This window comes from Grammomys surdaster, unplaced genomic scaffold (genome assembly GCF_004785775.1).
Source record: "Grammomys surdaster isolate TR1022 unplaced genomic scaffold, NIH_TR_1.0 185, whole genome shotgun sequence".
Taxonomy (NCBI): Eukaryota; Metazoa; Chordata; class Mammalia; order Rodentia; family Muridae; genus Grammomys; species Grammomys surdaster.
The window spans coordinates 2,599,589-2,623,708 of NW_021604630.1; the positions used below are offsets into that span (position 1 = coordinate 2,599,589).

The 24,120-nt window shown below is 41.4% G+C and overlaps 1 protein-coding gene across 5 annotated transcripts in view; it reads left to right on the forward strand.

The window, feature by feature from the left end:
• Window positions 1-24,120, forward strand: part of Nsd3 (nuclear receptor binding SET domain protein 3) — a 116,409-nt gene that overhangs the window by 62,341 nt on the left and 29,948 nt on the right. For 4 of the 5 annotated variants that reach the window (XM_028768280.1, XM_028768282.1, XM_028768281.1 and 1 more), the window contains exons 7-14: window positions 1,539-1,665; window positions 11,058-11,158; window positions 13,428-13,473; window positions 16,376-16,506; window positions 17,520-17,648; window positions 18,280-18,406; window positions 20,056-20,253; window positions 20,669-20,839. In XM_028768280.1, coding sequence (XP_028624113.1) covers window positions 1,539-1,665; window positions 11,058-11,158; window positions 13,428-13,473; window positions 16,376-16,506; window positions 17,520-17,648; window positions 18,280-18,406; window positions 20,056-20,253; window positions 20,669-20,839 — 1,030 coding nt within the window. Of the gene's footprint in view, window positions 1-1,538; window positions 1,666-11,057; window positions 11,159-13,427; window positions 13,474-14,383; window positions 15,631-16,375; window positions 16,507-17,519; window positions 17,649-18,279; window positions 18,407-20,055; window positions 20,254-20,668; window positions 20,840-24,120 lie in introns of those variants that run through there. The other variant, XM_028768284.1, reaches the window with a different exon arrangement.

The window sequence follows — 24,120 nt, forward strand, 5'->3', positions numbered from 1 at the left end:
CCTCCATCAGTCCACCCTGGGTTTCTGTGTTACCTCCATCAGTCCACCCTGGGTTTCTGTGTTACCTTCATCAGTCCACCCTGGGTTTCTGTGTAACCTCCATCAGTCCACCCTGGGTTTCTGTGTAAACCTCCATCAGTCCACCCTGGGTTTCCATTTCAGGCAGTTAGTTTTTGGTTTGAAGGTGTCAGAATTCTTCATAACACTGAAATATGTACATACCTTCCAGGCCACTTCATAATTGGGGGCTTGTGATTTTGATTTAATTGCATCACCTGCATGTGTATATTAAGGAATTATATATTTTTTCTTCATTAGCATAGACATATATAGACACTAAAATAATTGATTAAATACAGTGATGCTTCATTCTTAGAACTGGTTTTAAAAATATCAGGAGTCTTGTATCTATTCTTTCTGCCAGTGGGTTTAATTGATCTCCATAGGGCAAAGTTTCCCAGAAAAGCCTAAATTAGTTTCCACTTGATTTCTCTCCATGTTGTCCCTTTGCTTTCTCCTTTCCCTTCTTTCTCTCATCCCCTACTTCCCTCTTTCTCACTTCTTTTCCTTGCCAGAACTGAACTTAGTCCCCTAAACTATCAGCAGGTGCTCTTAGGCATCAAACCATCTCTAGCCCCAATGTGATTCTTTGATAACAATATTTGCATATTGTTTGAATGCAAATTGCCTTTATTCTTAGAGCTAGTTTTATTTGCTTCTGTATGAAAAAATGTCCTCAACACCCTAAGACTATTAAAGAAAATTCAAGGTAAAACTTTTATCTTTTGGGACTAGAGAGATGACTACTCAGCCCTTAAGAACACTTGCTGCTCTTGCATAGATCTGGGTCCCAGCACCCAAATGGAGACTCACAACCATTTATATATAACTCCAGCGCCAGCGGATCGAAGGCCACATTCTAGTTACTGCAGGTACTAGACATACATGTGGTACACATAAGTGCAGGCAAACACTCGTACATATACAGTGAAAATAAATCTTAAAGAACAAATTGATCTTTTGAAACATAAATATAACACTTAAAATTTCTCTTATTTCATTACATTAAAAAATAACTAAACTAAAATCTAAATTAACTGCACTTATTGTCTGTCTGTTCTATGTTTCCTATTTGATCCCACTTTGTAATATAAATGGCATATCTCTTTTATCTCAAGGTATTCTCATCTCAAGACACAGTGACCTTTCTACCTTTGTAATAAGCAACTACACCAAATGACAGTGGTATAAAGAAAAACTGTTCTGAGTAGGAATTACTTTTTTGTGTGTGACAGAAAACAGGGTAGTACACGTTTATTTATTAAGAATATTTATCACCTAGACTTAAGGCAAGTTTTTATTTTTCCTTCAAGGGATCTCAATAAATTCATCCTGATGACCTAATAACATCTTTCTGATAATGACTAATCATAATTGACAAGTTTGAGCAAATTATGATCATGTTAAGCCAGATCTTTATAAGTTCACAATACTACGTGCCTGCTAATCACTTGTTTTTTGTCTGCCTCATTTTAAAGGGAATTGGTAACAAAACAGAAATAAGTGTCAGGGGGCAAGACAGGCTTATAATCTCTTCACCAAGTCAGAGAAATGAGAAGCCAACTCAGAGCACGTCATCTCCGGAGGCAACATCTGGTTCTGCAGGTGGGTATGACTGAGGGGTGCCTGGATCCATCCCGAGAGGTTCCTAGGAAACTTCCATTGTCAAAGGTAAACGACGGTGAATCAAGACAGGTCATGACACACGTGCATAAGTATTTCACAATAAGAGTCCTTCCTCTGTGTGCTGGCTCTGTAGCTCCAGTCCTGGGCTGTCGAATCCTCTCTTCTGGGCACCAGGTCCACTGGTGCACGTGGTGCACAGACATCCATGGAGGCAGCATCTCGAGCATTTTGATTTTAAAAGTAATTCTTTTAGAAGGAAATAATGAATCAGAGCTAGAGAGTTGTATTCCTAGTTCTTTACCCTAAATACTAGCATAGGTCCATAATTAAGAGTATGGCTGTAAATTCTATGTTGAGCATGGTGGCATGCATGTAATCCCAGCTAAAAGAAACCAGCAACATCCCAGCTCAAAAAAAAAGAAGAAGAAAAAAAAGTGCAGGGGTGGGGCGTTAAGGCTATGAATTGTAAACATGTGCAGTCCTTTCTGTCTCGAAGCCTAGGACAGCAGCTTCCTCTCCAGCAGCAATAGGCAGTCTCATCCTCACCCTTTGCTGCTTTATTCTCTGTTGGAAACAACCCTTTGTTAGGATGTGTGCGCTTTCAGTGGCCCTTCATTCTTAGAAGAGAACTGCCTGAAGCAGGGAGTTGGTAGCAGAGGCAGGTGGATCTCTGTGAGTTTGATGCCTGTCTTGCCTGCATAGCAAGTTCCAGACCTGCCAGGGAAGTAGAAAACAAAATGACAGGAGACAGCAAGAACAGCAACAAAAACAGAGAAAATTACCTGTGTTTAGTAAGGTTGTATACCTCTGGAAGATGTAAGGCTATGTTTTTATTTAAAGCTTTAGTTACTTTTATTTATTTAATGTGTGCATGTGTGCACTTGCACACATGCTGTGGCATGCATGTAGATCTTGGGACTACTTGCCTTTTAATGTGGGTCCTGGGAGTCAAACAGGTCAGACGTGGCAGCAAGCAACCGTATTCACTGAGCCATCTTATCAGACTGAAGCTATTTTTCAAAAAGACTTTAAAATTTATCTTAGTTTTAACAGATCGTATGGGTACATTTGTCTTATAACAACAATACTAAGTAAGAAAAAAAAAAAAAAACAAACGATTTCTGTTCTGCCATACGTTGGCTGTTGTGGTAAATAATTAAAATCAGCCTCTGGTCAAGCCGACTATCTAAGCTGCAGCAGCTCTGCCTAGCTCAGCCGCCATGTTTCTTGGCTGGAGACCACATGCGCGCAGCAGCTAGAACCAGCCCACCAGAAACACCAGCCCAACCACCCACGAGATGCCAGTGTGAGAGATGGCTCTGCCAATCTTCCACACTGTCTCAGCAAGGCTGGGTATTGCTCAGACCATTCCACCATCCACACGGGCCTAGTAAGAGAATGAGACTCTAATTCTTTTTTGTTTGTTTCTTTGGTTGGTTTTTGTTTTTCAAGACAAGGTTTCTCTGTGTAGCCCTGTCTGTCCTGGAACTCACTCTGTAGACCAGGCTGGCCTCAAACTCAGAAGTCCGCCTGCTTCTGCCTCCCAAGTGCTGGGATTAAAGGCGTGCGCCACCACTGCCTGGCGAGACTCTAATTCTTATAGATTAATCAAAGGCTTTATATGTTTGGTAATGATTAAAAACAAGATGCCCATACAATTAGAGTTGTACCCCAATTAGCTAACCTAATTATAAGTTGTTACCCTCAACTGCTCTCCATACCTGTGTGGTTCTCCTTCCTCCTACATCTCTGCCCTCTCTAGCTCCTCCTCTTCCTTTTTTCTCTTCTTCTCCCAGCTTCTCCTCTTCCTCTCCTTACTCCTCCCACCTTAGCTCCTCCTACATATCACCCTTTCTGTTAAAATTAAAAAAAAAACTTTCTCTCAAAATACAATAGAGCATAACTATAACAAATTTGTATCAGTAAGGTACAAGATAGACCTAATACCCAGTCCATCATTTTGTTGACTGAACAGAACCTCTGTCATCTCTCCTAACTAAAAGACTTAGTTCTAAACCTGGCTTTAGGATGAATGTCAGCTGAAAACTATCCTCTCAAATCTATTCTCTCAAAGTAAATAGCCTGGGTTGGCTATGATACTGTAAGTCTTCAACCCCTTCAGAAATCCAGAATGACTGAATTAACTGAAATCCTATGCACAAAGCATAGCTTCTAAAACTTAGCCAATTTTTAGAGACTGCTGAACACCTAGACAGTTCCTAAACCTCAAAACGTTGGAGCATCTGGTCTTCAGCCTTCTGGCCCAGGATCATCTGACAGACCTAGTGATACAGAATTTTTAAGGGATGATTACTCTGTCTTGGCAGACACAATCAGTCGACTATTCTGCAAGTGTGTCCTTTTTCTGGACTGTATTTTGCCTGTAGATGAAAAGAGGCAATTCTTACCTAGTGGCTGTCTCACCACAACTGGAGTAACTCCAAAGATGCTCAATTTCTTCTTAGAATCCAAGACAGGGAAGATGTCAGGAGCAGACAGGTCTCTAATAAAATGAATGTTTATACAGGAATGCTTATAACATCAATTCTGTGGACTTCTTATGTTTTTGAAAACCAACTATCTATGTAAAGCAACCTGGACTGTTGTCTGTTAACTCCTTTCTGCTATTTCTAATTAAGATCTAGAAAACACTCTAACAATAAACTCAGAGCCATGCAATTGCTATAGGCTCTTAACTCACAGGCTAACCATCTGAAATCAGTTTTTAAGAAGTTAAAAAAGACTGGGTCTAAATTTTGTATTCCTAAATGTGTTATATAGGCACAATGCCTGTGAGAGTAACAATATTAATCTCACTTATATATCAATAAGAAACTCGTACCAACGAAAACCTTAAATCTGAAATCAAAATAAATTTTGTACCATTTTAGAAATATAACTTTAGCTTAATAACAATTATACAGATTTCTACTAAATAGCTAAATAATCAATTCTAACTTCCTCCCTGTTCAAATAAAATCATTGCTTTTCCCTAGAAGGACAGCCTAATATTAACCACCTCAGTCCCCAAGCCCAGGGAATAGGGGCGCCAACTCTTCATTAACTTCTTCAAGCTGATTATGGGCATTGAGATATTAGAAGAGGGGGGAGGGTAAATTGATAAGCCTCTGATGTCTGTGTCTTCATTGCATCCAGCTGAAATTCCAGGACATCAGAGGTTCGAGCAGGTCTGCTCAGCTTGCTTGATGAGTAGATACACCAAGGCTGTGTATTCTGCAATATATAATTCTCAAAACAAATTTTAGTATCAAGGTAAATTTTTGTTTGAATTCTGGAATCTAGTCTTCTGGTGGCTTGCCTCTGTCATGTCTAATCCATATAATTCTGGGAGGTAGAAATATCTTAATCCTCTCTTCTGAAAACACACAGACAAAAGCTTTTTCCCAAAACAGCATTTCCTTGAGCCAGTAACCAGAAAACCTTTATCTTGACCTCTTTCACAGAGGAAAAATAAAACTGAAAAACTGAAAATCACACCCATCTTGAAAATAAAATCAACTTAATAACTAAAATACTGTATGTGCCTGTTCTTTAGGCCTTCCCTATTTTGCCAAGCTGGAAAAGAACCCAGAATTCCCGTGGGGTCCACATTAGAACCTGAGTCTCCTGTGAGGCAATATAACTTTATATAATCTGACTACATCTGATTTACACTATCTTTCTGTTTGGCCCTCTGCCTAGAACAGTTTTTTATTTATACCATCTATCTGTTTGGCTCTGTAATCCAGAGCAGCTTCCACTTATACACTGTACTCTCTACTCTAGAGCCAGTGACAATTTTCCCTAAGTTCTAAACCGCAGGCAATAATCCCCACGTGATTTGGACAAATCTGTTTGTAAATCTTTCCTAAAAGCAAATAATCCCTATATTTTAACTTTTATACTTAAATCAGTAACTGCTCCACAATAGAGGCTTATTTATTTAGCTCTCTTGGTTAAAAGTATACCTGTCTGTCTGTGTTTCTGTGCCTAGAGCCACAGACAAATTTTCTCTACCTATCCTTGTTCCAAACCGCAGGCGAGATTCCCCACGTGAATCGGAGAAAACTGTTTCTAAATCTATCTTAAAAACAAATAACCTCAATTTTAATTCACAGACACTGTACTCTCTAGAGTCAGCTACTTTCTTCTTTTTCTAACAAAAAGCAACTTGCATTTCCCCACAGCCGGGGAGTTCAGCTGCAGTTTTTTGTTCAGGGTTCCCCCCCCGCCCCCCACCCCCCCACACACACTAGGAGTCACATGACTCCTATCAGAGCCAATCACTCACTCACTCATTTTCTTAAAAAACAAACAAACAAACAACTTTTACTCTCAGGTGAATAGACTTAAATTTCTAGTGAATTTCTAATGAATTCGAAATTGGTGCGCCACTTTGTTGTGGTAATTAATTAAAACTGGCCTCTGGTCAAGCCGACTATCTAAGCTGCAGCGACTCTGCCTAGCCCAGCTGCCATGTTTCTCAGCCTGAGGCCACGTGCATGCTACAACTAGAACCGGCCGGCCAGAAACACCACCCTGCCACCCACGAGATGCCAGCGTGAGAGATGGCTCTGCCAATCTTCCACGCTGTCTCCTCAAGGCAGAGCATTGCCCAAACCATTCCGTCATCCATGCAGGTCCAGTAAGAGAATGAGACTCTAATTCTTATAGATTAATCAAAGGCTTTATATGTTTGGTAATGATTAAAAACAAGATGCCCATAAAAAGAGAGTTGTACCCCAATTAGCTAACCTAATTATAAGTTGTTACCCTCAACTGCTCTCCATACCTGTGTGGTTCTCCTTCCTCCTACATCTCTGCCCTCTCTAGCTCCTCCTCTTCCTTTTTTCTCTTCCTCTCCCAGCTTCTCCTCTTCCTCTCCTTACTCCTCCCACCTTAGCTCCTCCTACAGTTGGCCACTTCAAATAGTTCTGTGACCCAGATTAGTGGATTATTTTCCCCCATACTGACCAGTTCTTAGACACCTGCTAAGCAACCTATTTGTCTGTCTGTCTGTTTGTCTGTTTGTTTGTTTGTTTTGTTTGAGACCGGGGTCTCTCTACATACCCTGGCTGTCCTGGAACTCACTCTGTAGACCAGGCTGGCCCTGAATGCACAGATACCTCCTGCTTCTATTTCCCTCGTGTGGGCTTAAAGGTGTACCACTTCATCTCTTGATTCATTTCTCTCCATGCCAGACCCTTCAGGTTTAAGCTTCCCTCTGTATGGTTCCTTAAGAGTGTGCTAGGAAACTCAGTCTGCCTGGACTCCCTGCCCTTTGCCACCTCCCATTGCTGTTCCAACCAGCATCGGCTCCCATACCCCAGGCATGGCAGACTCCAGATGACTCCAGGACTTGTTTTTGGTTGGTTTTGTTTTTAAACAGGAGTCTTCCAATGTAGCCCAGGCTAGCTTTGAATTCCAAATCCCCTGACCTCACCCACCATCCCTAACCCTGTCTCCAGAGTTTCTGGTTGACAGCCTACCCTTTGGGATTGCTACTACTTCCTCCTCTGATTGAGTCATTTGGTCACAGGACTTAGGTGAGCACTTCATGGAAGCTTACCAGATTGTTACTAAAGATACCACAGATGTGCAGACAGACAAAGGGCTGTATAGTTTCTATGAGCTTCTTAAGACTCTATCCTCCCAGGCCCCTCCTGTTTCTTTATCTGGAAGTTTTCCTATTGCTATAGTTCAGAGGGTTTTAGGAGGCTTTGGCATATACAGACGACCTATTGGTAATTTAGGTTCCAGTCTGTCTTCCCCAGGAGTTTGAACCTGCAGGAATTGGTTCTGTCTTTCCACAGTGCGGGTCTCTGGTGACAAGTGCCTTTACCCACTGAGCTGTGTCACTGGCTCAGTATACTTCTTATTATATTGTAATAGCATACTGATCAAATAATCTGGAAGAGTCAGAGTCTGGAAAGCAGAAATAGAAATAGAGATCTTGAGTCAGTAGTAATGTAGGCAAGTCTGTGACGGAGGAAACTGAGGGTTATTTTTGTGACTTGAATCTAAGTCAAATCTGAATTGTTATGAAAACAGGCAGGGGTGGTGTGTAAGCCTTTAATCCCAGCATTCAGGAGGCAGAGGTAGGCACATCTCTGAATTTGAAGCCAGCCTGGTTTACAGAGCAAGTTTCAGGACAGGACAGGCAGGACTAGTCAGAAAAACCCTGTCTTGCAGGGAAAAAAAGGGAAGAAAGAAAAGGACTTGGGGTGGCTATTGAAAACTAGGGTGAGGGATGCAGGACAGGGTGCAGTCATTCACACAGTCATGGGCACAAATTGAATGAGGTACAGCTATTCAAATAGGCATGTTGGCTTTTATAGCAACTTTGTTAATTCGTCTTACGTTAAGTGGGATAGTCAGATCTTTATTTACACACCTATAGTCTTTCAAAAAGGGAGAAAGTATTTACTACTGGACATTTCTTAAGTGCCACAATTTTTATTAATGGAAATCTTCCCTTCCCCTCAGCTACTGAACATTATTATGTCTTTGTGTAATCTGTTCATTGTAAGTTTCAAGTTCTGTCGTGAACTTTTCTTTGTTTTCTTTAAGTTGAATGTTCTACTTTGAACTTAGAAAAAGGCTGTCTGGTTTCTTAGACACACATACAAAGCTTAGCTCTAAGGTTTGACTAGAACCTGCTTTCAGGGATGGGTTTTGGGCTGGTAAGCATGCTTTCATCTTTGTAAATGATCGCCTCTTCTGTAGAGATAATTCTAGTAGTGCAAGGATCAGAAGCGAGACCATTTCCCCTAAGAGCTGTCGTTTCGTCGTCTTGGCTACAAGCCGAGAGTCCTTGAGCTTTTTTTTTTTTTTTTTTTTTTTTGAAAAACTTAAATACATAAACTGTATACCACTGACATTTCTGTGATTTTGAAGAATGATATTTATATTCATAGTGGGTTACTACATTACTGTCCAAATGCATGCACACACGTGCACACACATCCCCTTTTAGAAAATAAGTGTAAAAATTGTTAGTGGTTTTAAATTGTGTGTGTTCTTTAGGTAGCTTTCAGAAAGGTTTTTGCTTGTTTGTTTGTTTGTTTGTTTGTTTGTTTTTCAAGACAGGGTTTCTCTTTGTAGCCCTGGCTGTCCTGTAACTTGCTCTTTAGATGAGGCTGGCCTCAAACTAAGAGATCTGCCTGCTTCTACTTCTTCCTCCTTAGTGCTGGGTGTAAAGGTGTGTGCCACCAATGCCACCACCACCATCTGGCGAGAATAATCTTAAGAAGTCATGTTGCTTCAGCCTCTATGAGATACAGGTCAGGGTTAAGAGGTGCTCAGTTGGTAGTGTCTGCTTAGCATGCACAAAGCCCTGGTTCAATCCCCAGCACCACATAAACTGTTGGCTTATCTGTGAGGCCCAGCACTTGAGAGGTGGAGACAGGGAGGTCAGGACTTCCTGATCACTCTTGACTGTGTGGTGTGTTCAGGGCTAATCTGTTCTACATGAGAGCCCATCTCAAAAAAAAAAAAAATCCATCCAGTTCTGGTCAACAGTGAGAAAGTACAGTGACTTCTGTGACCAGATTTTTTTACTGTTTGCCAACCCCACATATGTCACCTACACACAAGCTGTTTTTGTTTGCTTGCTTGCTTGTTATTGCTTCCCAGTTGTTTTCTTTTTCTTCTTCTAGGTAGTACTTGAGTAGTGGTGATCGTATTAGAGCATGGGCTCTGTGAAGCCCTCAGCGTCTCTCAGTATGAGGGCAGGCAATCTCTTGCTTTAGCAAACATTTTTATCAGTTTAAGGAGAAAAGTTGAGAGTTAAAGGTGGTTCCACGATGACTTCTGTGACTAGATTGTGACTTTGGTACTAGAAGCAGATTAATTACCTGAAATAATTAATTAAGCCCTGAAATACACTGTTGCCATACTGCCAGTGAGTAAGGTAGCCCGCCTATTTTCCAGCCTTGGAGGATGGCTCTGGAGACCTGCCCATAGCCCTGGGTTTGTTTGATTCCTGATAGTGCCTTCGCCTGTGTCTGTACACATATATGTGACTGTGCATGTACACAGGCATGATGCCCCCATACATGCACACATGAAAAGAAAAATAGCCAGGGAGATACTCAGCGGGTCGAGGTACCTGGTGACCTGAGTTTGAGTACCAGTATCCACGTGGTAGAAGAAGAGGGCCTACCCCACAAGTTGTCCTCTGGTCACCACACTGGCACTGTGGCATGTGTACCCATACACACGCACAGGTACACAAAATAAATAAAATGTGTACTGCCAAACTACCAGTTCTTCGAAAACCAAAGTAGTGGGGTTATTCTTTTTTTAGTGGCTTTGAGCTAAGGTGAAGGAAAACCTTTCTGTGTAACTCAGCTATAAGATGAAGAGATGTGAAGGTTATCTGCATTGCTGTGTGGGAGACATTCGTCTCTGACTGTAGAGGAGGCACATGGCTGAAGGTCAGAGGACAACACCGGGGAGTGTGTTCTCTCTCTACCATGTGGGTTCTGGGGACAGAAGTCAGGTCATCAGGCTTGGTGTGGTGCATTTTTACATGCTGAGCCATTCTACTGGCTCAGGAAGTGGGTTCTGTGTAGGAAGGGCATTTTGGTCAGCTACACTAAAGACCTGACAAATGGTTGTAGTAAAGGTACGCTGTTCCGGTGTCCCAGGGAGACTCACTCCTGGCTCAGCGTTCTTTCAAGTTCCCGGGTCAGCTTTAGTTTTCACATGAAGTCCATGTAAGTTTTTATCAGTTTATTTTTTAAACAACTGTACTGTTTTAAAGATCTTAGGACCGGAATCTCATCCCTTTAATCCCAGCACTTAGGAGGCAGAGTCAGTTGGATGTCGGTGAGTTCCAGGTCCACCAAGACTGCATAGTGAGACCCTGTCCCAACACACACACACACACACACACACACACACACACACACACACGCACACACACAAGCTTATTTTACTATTTAGCACAAAAAAATATTAAAAATTTGTTATAAATAGTTTCCCATGATTCCTTTTTTGTTTGTCTTTTCTCTGTCTCTTTGAGATTAGCCTCATGTAATGGCCTTCCTCTCTGGCATCACACCTCCTTCAGTGTGTTTATCCACCGTCAGTGTAAACTGTGCCTCTGCTGTTTTCGCCTGACTTTAAAACTAAACTAGAATCCCCTTATTTGTGTAAGTAGGATCTCTTATAGAGCTCATCCTCAGCTTATTTGAGCTATTAAATAATTTTGCATTCTCAAGTATATAAAAGTTTTTAGTGACTTTTAGTTAAAATTCTGTAAATGATGGAGTTTAGAAGTCAGGAATCTGGTCAGATCTTAACCAAATGAGTCACACAGTCCTTAAGTCTGTTTTACTTATGTGTGTGCTTGAATCATCTCCTAGGCCCAGTAGAAAAGAAGCAGCAGAGAAGATCAATCAGGACTCGGTCTGAGTCAGAGAAATCCACCGAGGTTGTGCCAAAGAAGAAGATCAAAAAGGAGCAGGTTGGCTTCCCACATGTAGAGAGTTAAAGCTTGTCTGTAATGCGGTGGCCCATTTCTTGTCACCAAAGAAAGATCCTCCCCACCTTGGCCTCCTTCCTGAACTATCTTTCCATCTGTCCTGACGGGGTTGCAGTGGCGACTTCTCAAACAGCTGTCCTGTGACGGTGCTTCAAGCATTTCACAGAGCACAGGTTTGGGAGATGGGAAGGCAGCGGTGCAAGACCCTGACATTCATTTCGAAGTTTCTGTTATAAGCACAATGAGTTCACATTTTCATGAGGTTTCCTTGGAACCATCACTGAGTTCCCTTTTTAAAAACTTTGATTTTTGGTTTAAGCTGCTGGTATATATTGTTTTTTATTTTTTAAACAAATCAAATTAATTAATTTAATTTATATTCTTATATTTAAGAATCAGGTAATCATAGATGGTCTGGTTTTTCTGTTGGTATCACAGATCTTTTGAAATGTTATTTTTTTTCCAGTGGAATGGCACTCATCTGGAATCAAACTGTCAGATAATGCTGAAGTATCAAGTGTGTGGGGAGGGGCTACATTTTGATCGAATGTGTTCAACTGGTGTAATCAATGTAGTAATATACATGTGAAATTACCTTTTCAAAGAATTCTGAGAAGTGATTCAATTATAAACTCACAGAATTTTTTTTTGATTTTTATAAAATGAATGAATATCCATTTTTAGGTAAGCACTTTGCCACTGAGGTGGTCTCCATTCTTTTCTTTCCTTTCTTCACTGTTTGAGACATGGTCTCACTATGTAGCCCTGGCTGGCCTGGAACGAAATATATAGATCAGGCTGGCCAGGCATTCACAGAGATCCACCTGCCTCAGCCTCCCCATTGCTGGGACTTAAGGTGTCTGACACCATAACCAGCTTTAGAATATTTATTTTTTTATAGCCCAATCATCTAGTATTAAAATTTCAAACTTAGTTCCAGTAAGTTTAATATTTTAAAGCAATTTACCATGGAAGAGTATGTACTTTTTTATTTAAAATCTACATAATTTTAAATTTCCAAATTTAAAAGCTAACTTTGTGGGTGCTCTATGGTATCACAAGCATATAAACCATTTTTTTGAGAATATTTAGCTAAAGTTTCAGGAATATTTGTCAATTATCATATAATTTCCATATATAGGAAATTCCAAGAAAAAAATATTCAAGTTTGACAAATCTATAGTATTTGTTACCAAAATGAAATTGTGACTTTGCCACCTGGTTCCCAAATTCAATCTGTGACCAGTCAGTTTAAAATAAACATAATGAGTAAAAATAATGGGACAAATTGTTACTGCCACTGTGTTATATATAGCTAGTAGTAGACTAATACCAGTGATTGTTTAGAAGATTTTATATTTGTACAACTAATTGTATCGTACAAAAAGCATTCCTGTTGTATGTTTTTTTACCTGTTGTAAAAAAAAAAAAAAAAATTTTTAAAAAGCTTAGAACAATCCTTAAATATTTACAAAATGTGTTTCAACATGCATATTTCACATCTTAAAGAAACATAAAATTCCATCCTAGCCTAAACAGGAGCTTCTGCAAGCAGCATCTCTTCCCTCTCCCGCTGGTCCAGTCTTGCAGTGCCACGTGCTTTACATATACATTGGCAGAATAACTTCTGGTCTCGCTCTCCGAATGTAGGATCAAGACACTGTTCATAAGACACTCAAGAAAGTGCTGTGGCAGTATCACAGACTTACTAAGTTTGTTCTAGCAGCACAAGTATTGAGCTTCCAGCTGTATGGAGCCATGTAGCACTCTCTACAGAGAGGGTCCCGATTCCCAGCAACTTAGCTGTGAGTGCAGGCGCGGAAGGAAGGGTCTTAAATGGCGTGAGTTACATTAACCTGAGTATCATAGTAAGTAAACATTTATCCTAATGTCTTTGGGGTGGGAGGGGTTCATAGCAACATTGGGGCTGGTCACAGAAACAGCCCTCGCCTGCCTCCCAGACACTGAGGAAAATACTCTGGTTCTCCTCAAGCACCAGGGGCGTGGTGGGAAGTCTTTGCTAAAAAGCATGAGGCTACGCTGTTACTTGGTACTCAGCACAGGCAGCTAGGGTTTAAGCCTCCCTGACCTTGAGACAGACAACTTGACCCAGGAGATGGGATTAAGTTCAGACTTTCAATAACATCGATCACTCATCACTATTTAGATTGATGAAAATGCAATTTTTTTCCCTCTATTTTCCACAAGTGAAAAATCCCTCTGTTAATGTTGTATTTTTCTGTCCAAACAGGTTGAAACAACGCCTCAGGCTTCCCTGAAGACTGGATTACAGAAAGGTGAGTTACTCTCACGGTGCTGCTTTGCATTTCCTTGATTAAACCAATTTTTAAGAATGATTTATTTGTGCTTCATGTGTTTTTGTCTGTCTTTGTAAATCTTTGTTGCTATTCAGTGTGGAATTTCACCCTCCTCGTGGTGTGTGTGTGTGTGTGTGTGTGTGTGTGTGAGAGAGAGAGAGAGAGAGAGAGAGAGAGAGAGAGAGTCTTTTACAGTTGATCCTACTCTGTACTTCCACGTGAAAAAGTCTTTCTTGTTTTGATGAATTAGAGAACACCATGTAGACTTGGTACTGTTTCCAACTTTTCTCCGTAAGATCTGGGGACTTTACTGACTGGTAAACTAGGGATGTGACGAATCCACTCTTTTGGTATTCGACTGAATACCGAATAGTAGCTATTAATGTTTGTCAAAAATGGACTATGGCAAATCAGACAGGACAGCTTGACTGGGAAAAAATGTTGCCACCCTTTTTCAGTGCTGTGCAATCGTTCTGTAAATTGACCCTTAGCATAACTATGGCCACTAGTAGATGACCATATGTAAATCTCTTTGAGATATGCACAAAGTTTAAGAAGCTTTAAACTTATATATGTGTTTTCTGTGTGCAACCTGAGTATAGTACAAACTCCATAGCATGATTCATGAAATTTTGGTGAGCTCAAACTGTATTTAGTACCTGTAGTTTACTCTGGGCAAATGGCATTATTTTAAAATAAATAAAATAAAACACCAGCCTGTCTGCACTCTCGGGGAGAAGTCTGCAGCGATGGTCTCCGTGGAGATCCTCAGCAGAACTGAACGCCTCTCGGAGGGAACACTGCTTGGCGGAGCTCCAAGAAAAGACATCGCGATCGATCGCTGCGAGATTAGGAGGCCTGATTGCGTTGTGTTTCCACCATTCCACAGGGTCGGCGGACCGAGGAGCGCAGGGCTCTGTCAGATTCAGTGACAGCTCCGTCTCCGCAGCGAAAGAGGAAACTGTGGACTGAGATTCCTGTACAATTTCATCCCAGAAACTCCAGACTTGGAGTCTCCGTGCAAGAGTTCTTTGTCGGCGGCTCGATAAAGTTCCTTTTGTTTTGATTTTGATTTTGCCAGTCATCATTATTGGCATTCTCTGGCCTGGTTTCTTCTTCAAGACTGAACAATTTCTTTAACATTCAGATGGTTTCTCTCTATCTTTTTTTTTTTTTGGTCTGAGCTGGATGGGTACAGCTTAAATCATGGGTCCAGCCTAAATAAAAAACCCACCATTTAACTTTACCCTGATCACTTCCAACATGGACTGTTTTGTTTTTTTGTTTTTAAATAAAGCATCATTAATACACATCTGCAGGGTTTTGCCAAATGGCCCAAACTGTATACATTGCAATCATTAAAAGCTCTTATTATTTTTTTTGACATTAGTGCCGTTATCATGGAGAACAACAAGACAGCTGCCTTCAGCGGCCTGTCATTTTTCTGGCATTTTCAGAAACTCATCGGAATTGGCGGTACCCGTGTTTCCCTTCGCAAGCCTCTCAGTTCAGCACTCCTGTTCTTCTGTTAAAACTCCTTGTTAATTCAGTGATCTCTTAGGCCAAGGAAATATTTCGTGGTGGTGTTCTGGTTCCACATACCAGCAATGAAAGAGATAGATTTGTGTACTTGTGTTTTTTAATCAGCATTAACATGGGCAGGCACCCTCATTTGTAGCTGTCAGGAAGCATTCAGTGCAAACTTGTAGGATGGGGTGTGCTGAGAAGGTTCCAGTAACCAGAGCAGCCTCCCGAGACCCACATCCTCCACCACAGAACATGGCTATACACCAAGCGCTCCCTTCAGCCTGTTGCGGATCTTCGTGGCCTCAGGAGACTTGTTTCTCCACAGTCTCTTCTGGACTGCACAATTCCACCACAGCTTGCTGGGCTGATCTAGATGTCTGTTTGTTGTATGGACAGTTTGGGGGGAGTCTAAAACAAACTGTGGGTGGAAGTCTTACCCGTCTCCTTGATTCCTTGGTATTCACAGTGCCTGATCTGCACATTTCATCGTGGCTGTCTCTGTATAGCCTACCGCATTAGCCCAAGAGATTGTTGCTTTGTAACTTTTTGCACTATTGTTTTGGCTGGATTTGTATTACACGCAGTTTTAAAAAAAAAATTTCCACACTCTTCTCTGCCTTTTTTTTCCCCAAGTATATATTTCTTCTTTCCCTCACAAAGTCCAGAGGCCTCTCATCCAGTCTTTGATGATTTATCACACTTGAACACTGATTGTCCATTACAGCCCTCAGTGACGTGCCTCCCACACGGCATGACCTGTAGACATGCCGCAGCACTTGTTAACAGTCACAATAAATGCCACTTTACCAAGAAAGAGCAATTACGAAAATCCAAAATTTATTGGGGGGATAATAATCAACCGAATTGCAAAATTGGGGGGTTGAAATGGCACTATCCGTGTACGAATCGAATACAAATCAAAGATTTGTCACATCCCTAATAAAACAAGATGGAGGTGTCTCTGCAACCGTATCTGTAAACTACAGTGTGTTGGATTTCATGTCTTCCCCTTACAAAATTGAATGGTTCTCTGAATTGTTCCAAATCAATTGGCTGTCTCTCAGTTTGGATAGAATGGATGTCTAAGAGTGGAACTTGGGCTCTGTTGGGGGAAATGGTGACAAGCAAAAATGAGCTTAATGTCTTATAGAGCAGTTGTGAATGGGATCACTTACTGCTGGAAGTCAGAAACTTACAAAGTCCTGGCTTGCAACTTGAGTGCTACAGAGAGCTGTGAATTTCCCCCCAATATACTTAAGACAAGTTTGGGGAAAGAAAATACCAGCAAAAACAAAAAGTGAAAACAGTAACCCTAAATGCTATTTTAGGATTAATTTCAGTGTGTTATGTTAAGGTGCCAGCGAGATTTCAGATTCCTGTAAGCCTCTAAAGAAAAGGAGTCGCGCCTCAACTGATGTAGAAACGGCTAGTTGCACATACAGAGACACATCTGACTCCGATTCTAGAGGACTGAGTGACGGGCAGGTGAGTGTGTGCTAGGGTCTGGGCAGACAGCTCGTGTGCCAGCCACAGTAGCATGCTTTCATGGGAGAATCCGGGGAGGGTGAACTGATAGTCCTTAACTCTTGGTCACCATAATAATTCAGCTTACCTATTTGGGTAGGCTTTCCTTTCTTCCCTTCTGCATATACAACTCCCCAAAACTGAAAGAGAATGACCTTCCCCAAGAGGAGAGTCTTGTTCCAGGACATACACGTGTGTGTGTGTGTGTGTGTGTGTGTGTGTGTGTGTGTGTGTGTCTGTGTGTGTGTGTGTGTGTGTGTATGTGTGTGTGTGTGTGTGTGTATATGAGCAGCTGCATTCTCCTGGTGGAAAGTCTAGTCAGGTTTTCAGGGTCCATTGTAGGAGAATGTAGGGCAGTCAAGCTTCTAACACTGTAGGCCCATCCAAACAAGATGCCTCAGCCCTTGTTTTAAATAATTACGGCGTCACACAACTTTAATCCCATGCTCAGAAGGCAGAGACAGGCAGATCTCTTGAGTTATTGGCCAGCCTGGGGTACATAGGAAGTTCCAGGATAGCAGAGCTAAATTATGAGACCCTGACTTATAATAATAATAACAACAAAGTCAATACTCTTAGGAAAAAAAATTGTTTTTGAGACACGGCCTCACTATGTAACTCTGGATGGCCTAGAACTTTCCATGTAGACCATGGTGACCTGGAAATCACAGACATCTGCTTGTCTCAGGCTCACCAGTGCTGAGGTTAAAGGTACAGCTTGTCTAGGGGGAAAAATTCCCTTTATGTGAAGCTTATTTTGTAGATTTCTTGCATAACAGAGGAGTTTTGTCATTGTTGCCTTTTAAATATTAGCTGCAGTTTCTCCCAAATGATGGACAACATTTAAAGGAAGGAAGGAAGATAAGAAGGCAGGCGGGTGGTGATGAGATGGACTCAGTTGGTTTCACTGGGTTTTGCATTGTGTCAAAGGGAACCGTTTGTTCTTTATCTTGTGCTGTTTGTTTTCCACATAGGTAGGCTTTGGAAAACAAGCAGATAGCCCGTCAGCTGCTGCTGACGCAGATGCTTCTGACGCGCAGTCGGTGGACTCGAGTCTGTCACGGAGAGGCGTCGGCATGAGTAAGAAGGACACTGTGTGTCAGGTAGGCAGGTGGCTATGTATAAACGTGATTCAGTTCTACCAGCTGTATCTTCGTTTCCTGTACTTTTTATTATTTTATTATGTTGCTTTAAAGCTACAGGTGTAAAGGGTGTTCATGGTTCTCCCCATCCTGATGGGATATTTGTCATTCAGATGCAAGTTTCAGTCTTCATTAGGTTTTTGTTGTTTTGCTTTTGAGACATGATTGCCTTGCCTGCTCTGAGGCTTGCTGTATAGACCAGGCTAGTTTTGGACTCATTGTGAGCCACGACCATGCCCAGCTACTATTCCTTCTTAATATTTTTTGTGTTATTTAATTTTATGTTTTGCCTGAATGAGGATATGTGCACCACATGCTTGCCTGGTGCCTGAGGAGGTCAGAAGGGGAACTGGCGTTTCAGATGGGTGTGTGAGCTCCATGCAGGTTCTGGGAACCAAACATAGGGCTTTGCAGAGAAATCATGTCTCAAACAAACAAGGAAAAGAAAAAAGAACTGCCAATTCTTGGGCTCTTCTTGTAGACTTTCTAACTCAGATTATTAGGAGAAAAAGCCCATGTCCTATACTTCAGTAAGCACCGTGATCAATTCCGATGTGCAAGTTTGAAAACTGCTGTTTTCTTGCTCTTGCAGATCTGTGAGAACACTGGAGATTCTCTTATTTCTTGTGAGGGGGAGTGCTGCAGACACTTTCACCTGGAGTGCTTGGGGCTGACTGCAGTCCCTGAGGGACGCTTCACCTGCGAGGACTGTGAGACTGGTGAGCGGGGAAGGCTGGGCTGAGCTGCTGTCTCTGTGTGATGGCTCTCCGTGACTTACTTGTTCATGCTTAAGCCAGTTTTCTTCCCCTCCTATAGGTATTTCAGCCAAGACACCATCCAGTATTCAGCTTTCCAAGGTCAAAACAGTCCAAAGTACCCATATCCAAAACAAAATCAACTTGTTTTGTTTGTTGAGTTTGTAAATCAGTTTAAGGTTTGTCTGTGTGCTTAATAAACAAGTTTAAAGTCCTTTAGTAGACTCAACAAGTATCGATTGAAACTCTAATATGTTTACAGTAAATATTTAAATATAATGTAAATATAATAACTTAAATATGATTATAGTAAAACTATAAATATGATTACATATTTTGTGGGAAAAATAGTGCTATTAACTTTTTTTTTTAGAGACAGAGTCTTACTATGTAGACTTGGCTGTCCTATAACTCACTGTGTAGACCAGGCTGGCCTCTAACTCAGAAATCCACCTGCCTCTGCCTCTCCAGTGCAGGGATTAAGAGTCTACACCACCATACCAGATCTGCTGTTAGGTTTTTTTAAACTTAGTGTTTCTCACTGATTTCCTCTCCCACTATATATGTTCCAGTGCCTTCTTATAGCACACAAAGAAATATGCTAGTTAATGTGTCTTCTCTAATACAGCCATGGTTTTGTTTAAGCTTGTGAGGAAGCAGTTGTTCAATCTAAAACAACATAGCCAGTTGTCTTAGTTACTTCCCTATTGTTGTCTGACGCCATGACCTTCTGTAAGGTAACTTACAGAAGGAAGAGTTATTGGGGACTTAGGTTTCAGAGTGTGAGTCCGTGCTGTCCCAAGGAGTGTAGATAGCATCAGGCAGGCTGCATGGTAGTAGGGCAGGAGCTGAGAGTTTACATGATGTAGAGAGAGCTGACTGGAAAGGGCGTGGGCTTCTGAAACCTCAGAGCCCATCCCCCAATGACACATCTCCTCCCACAAAGGCCACACCTCTCCTAATCCCTCCCAAATGGTTTTATTGACTAGGGACTAAGTCAAAAGTCTTCTATTTATTTTTGTTCCAGTATTGGTAAATTCTGTTTTTCTAGGAATCTTCCCATTGATATGAATTTTCAAATTAGCAAATGTACAGTAATGTCTTTATAATCTTTTTTAAAATAGGAATTTACATATATATTTTAATAGCTTATTTATTTTTACTTCATGTGCATTGGAGTTTTGCCTGTATGTATATCTGCGTGAGGATGTCAGTCCTGGACAGGCAATTGTGTGCTACCTTGAGGATGCTCAGGACCAAACACAGGTCCTTTGGAAAAGTAGCCAGTGGTCATGACCACTGAGCCATCTCTCCAACCTCAGGTTTCTTTTTGTATGCTAAATTCTGAAGTGTAGTAGCACTTTCTTTCAAGTGCAGCTCTTTGATATTTGTAGCTGTTTCTATATAAAAGGAATATTTAGCTTATGTGGAGACACACACCTGTAATCTGATGGCTAACCAAGTGCTGGGATGTAGCTCAGAGTAGAGTCCTCACACCTAGCAAGTCCACAGCCCTGGGCCGAAGCCCAGCACTGTGAATGATTCAATGAATTGACTGGAATATGTTTTAATCAGATTCTACTTAACCTTTTTTTTTTTAATCAATTTTCTAGGGCAGCACCCATGTTTTTCATGTAAAGTGTCTGGTAAGGATGTGAAACGTTGTTCTGTTAGTGTTTGTGGAAAGTTTTATCATGAAGCCTGTGTCCGCAAATTCCCCACTGCCATCTTTGAGTCAAAAGGATTCCGCTGTCCCCAGCATTGTTGCTCTTCCTGCTCTATGGAGAAAGACATCCACAAAGCAAGTAAAGGTAACCAGAGCCAAAGGAGGGACAATGTGTAGAGTGCAGTGCGACAGTGTGCTCAGCACATCTCTGTCAGAAACTGCAGGAGCTCTCTATCTCCAAGTCTAAAAGCTGAACCACACAGTTGACTTATTAGGCAGAGGTTAAGTTGTCAATTCAGACATTCTGAGTACACTAAAGCCTTCCTTAGGTGTAGGTACAGTATTGGAAATAGGCCCTGATTCCTTTGGAGAATTCTCTGAATGACTGTTTGCCTCAAGTCTAGGGACTGTGAGGTATATGAATGATGGGTCAGCCACAGCGTTTGCCTTGCAAAGGAGAGCATTCTGTACTAACTGTAACCAGTTTCACATGGCGGGGGAGCCCTATCCCAGTCCTAGCCAGCATGCTGTAGATGGCTTCTTGCCCTGTCTTCACACAGGCCGGATGATGAGGTGCTTGAGATGCCCAGTCGCCTATCACTTTGGAGATGCGTGTGTCGCTGCTGGAAGTGTCTCTGTGTCCTCGCACATTCTCATCTGTAGTAACCATTCCAAGCGGAGTAGTCAGTCTGCTGCTGTAAACGTAGGCTTTTGTTTCGTTTGTGCCAGAGGTGAGTGTCAATCTGTTTTATTTCCTTGTTCTGACATCATTGGCATATTTCTCCATTTTAACTGTGTCTCTGCATTGGTGAGAACTCCAGCTGTCTGTCTCATGGTACTTTGTCCCAGTGAGTGCTGACTGCATCCTGTTTTTTTTTTATACATATATATGTAGGAAAGAACATTTCAGGCAGACATCCACAGTGTGAGAATACTACTCATAGATAATATTAATATTCCTCTACAACCTAAACTAACATCTGCATTTGAAAAATACCTTATGCTGTGTATGATGGTGCACACCTTTGATCCTAGCACTGAAGAGGCAGAGGCAGGAGGATCTCAGTGAGTTTAGGCAAGGCTGATCTATATACCAAGTTCCAGGGCCAGCTAAGGCTATGTAGAGAGACCCGATCTCAAAAGGAAGAAAAGACCCAAGCTTAGAAATACAAGTAAGTTGTTCATCAGCTTTTCTGTTTCTCTAATCAAAAGATTAAAGCAGAACCTTCCTGTACTGTCTGTGTCAGCTGCTGGGAATGTCATGTGCAAAGCAAGGGCAGCACATTCTCCTTTGTATGTTTTGATTGTTGAGGACCTAATAAAAGCAGCCATGTAGGGTTTTCCAAATTCATGAAATTGATAAACTAAAAACAGTATTGCATCCTGTAGAGGACCAGAGATGGTATTAACAAACTTAAGTTTATGGTATGTCTTACTTTTCTGTTGCTGTGACAAAACACCATGACTGAAGTAATTTATAAAAGAAAGCATTTAATTGGGAGCTTACTTACAGTTCAGAAGATTAGTCCACGAACATCATGGTGGGAAGCATGACATCTGGCAGGTACGGTGCTGGAGCAGAAGCTGAGGGCTTACATGGTGCAATAGCCTGGAATGGCTTGGCTTTTGAAACCTCCAAGCCCACCGCACAGTGACACACTGCCTCCAACAAGGCTACACCTCTTAATCCTTCACAAATGATTCTACCGGCTAGAAAATCAGGCATTCAAACATATGAGCCTCGAGGCATGATTTACATTTTCATACTATCACATTCCACTTCCTGCCTCCATAGGCTTGTGGCTATTTCTTTATGCAAAGTGCATATAGTCCAACTTCAAAGGCCCCCATAGTCTCTTTCAGTCTTAAGGCTTTGTAAAAGTCCAGAGTTTCTTCTGAGACTCAGGGCTCTCTTAATTGGAACCCCTATAAAATCAAAAGACAAATTACATACTTGAACATACAGTGACACAGAATGTACACTTCCATTCCAGAAGGAGGAAGGGAGCACAGTGAAGAAGTACTGGGCCAAAGCAGGACCAAAACACAGCAGGGCAAACTCCAAATTCTGTATCTCCATGTTTGATGACAGAGGGCTCTTGAGATTTCCCACTCCTTCCAACTTTGATGTCTACAGCACACTTCTCTCTCTTGGACTGCTTCCACACTGTTTGTAGTTCTCTTTGACATATGCCACAGGGTTCTGGCATCTTCAACACTGTGGGTCTCCAGTGCAATCCAGACTTGATTTTTCTCAGCTTCATACAGTGGCCTCTCTGGGCCTACATGTAGCTACTCCCCTGTCACACACTTGGCCTCAGCATCTTTCCTTAACCATGGAGGAAGATTTTACTTTACTCTTTACTTGTGTATTCTTGCCTCTAAAGCTAGAGCCCTGGAGAAGAGCTGCCAAGTTCTGCTACTCTGCGTGAGATGGGACCTGGCCCTGCCTTGAACTACATTTTCATAAACTTTGATTTGTTGGTGCTCTTCTGGTTGAGTAAGCTTTTCTTTCCTTTAGAAGCAAGGATTCCTTAGGCATTTTCTTTTCACAAGTTAGACACTTAGCTGAGTGGGGTCTTGCCTGAGGTCACTGTTGCCTTTATTCCAGTTTGAATTGGGCCTTTCTTTAAACGTCTCATCTCTTTGAGCACAAGACTTGGCTTCAACATTAATTTCCTCATGCTCCTCTTTCCCTCTGTTTGTACATTGTGTGATTCTTCCCTGCTTGTTCTTTTTCATTGTAGATCTGCACGGGAGTAATCATTAATAACCACAGTACACAATCAATACTAGGTTGTTTTGGAATTTCTGCCCATGACAAAAATCCAAAATAGTATAGCCTCAGGCAGATTCTTAAGACAAAGGCAAAAATCAACCACATTCTTTGTCAAAATATCACAAGAGTAAGTCCCTAAGCCATATTCTTCCCTTCTGACACATGGTGAGCGGAAACCTCCATAGTCAACACTGTTTTCCCACTGCTGATTTCCAGACCTCTGCTAGGATGAGACCCAGTAAGTCTCTTATTCAGCATTCAGCCTTGCTTTTCTCTGTCAGTCTTCCGCTTCTCTAAAGCCCAGCGTAACCAGGCCTGTCAGCAGTGTACCATTCACTCTGCTCTTGCCATGGAGAAACATGACCGAGGCTGCTCAGGAGAGAGAGCACCTAGTTAGGGGCTTACCTGCAGCTTCAGATGCTCCCTCATCGTGTCAGGGCCATAGCAGCAGGTGGCCATGGGTGGTGCTGGAGCCCAGCTCAAAGCCTCCCCCCAACCCCCAGTGACACACCTTCTCCAAGGCCACACCTTCTAATCTTTCCCAAACTGTTCCACCAACTGGGAACCAAACATTCAAACACATGAGTCTATGGCGGTCATTCTCATCCAAACCAACACAAGGTACATGTAAAATAAAACTTTATTGTCTATGATATACACTGTCCGTCTTTATCTTGACTGTATTATAATAAAATTCTTTTCTTTATAATTAGTAATCATTATAAATGTCTGTTTTACTTAATAATGCCATTTCTGTTCTTAAAAAATTTTTCATTTTTTTTTGCATTTCCCTCTGTAACATTTGAAAGAACTACTAGATATATAGTGTTATGTTATATTTAGACCTTATCGAAGATAAAAACTTTTAGTTGTTTGTTTTTGCTTTAAGACACAACTTGTTGGAAGTCATGTATGTATGTATGTATGTATGTATGTATGTATGTATGTAATGTTTTCTTTGTGGTTTAAGATGAGCTCTATCTAGAGATCTGGAGGCTGGTATTAAACTTCTGAACTCAAGTGATCCTTGTGCCTCAGCTTCCCAAGTAGCTGGGACTGTAGGTATTTTATTTACCATGCCAACTTATAAAGATATAATAGCATTTAAAAACAACAACAAAATCTTAGAAATGATAGGCAGTTACCACTAAAGTAAACACTTTTGTGTCAGCAGCTTGTATACTTACAGTTAACAATTAAGTAAACATCTGTGTGTTAGCAGCTTGTATGCAG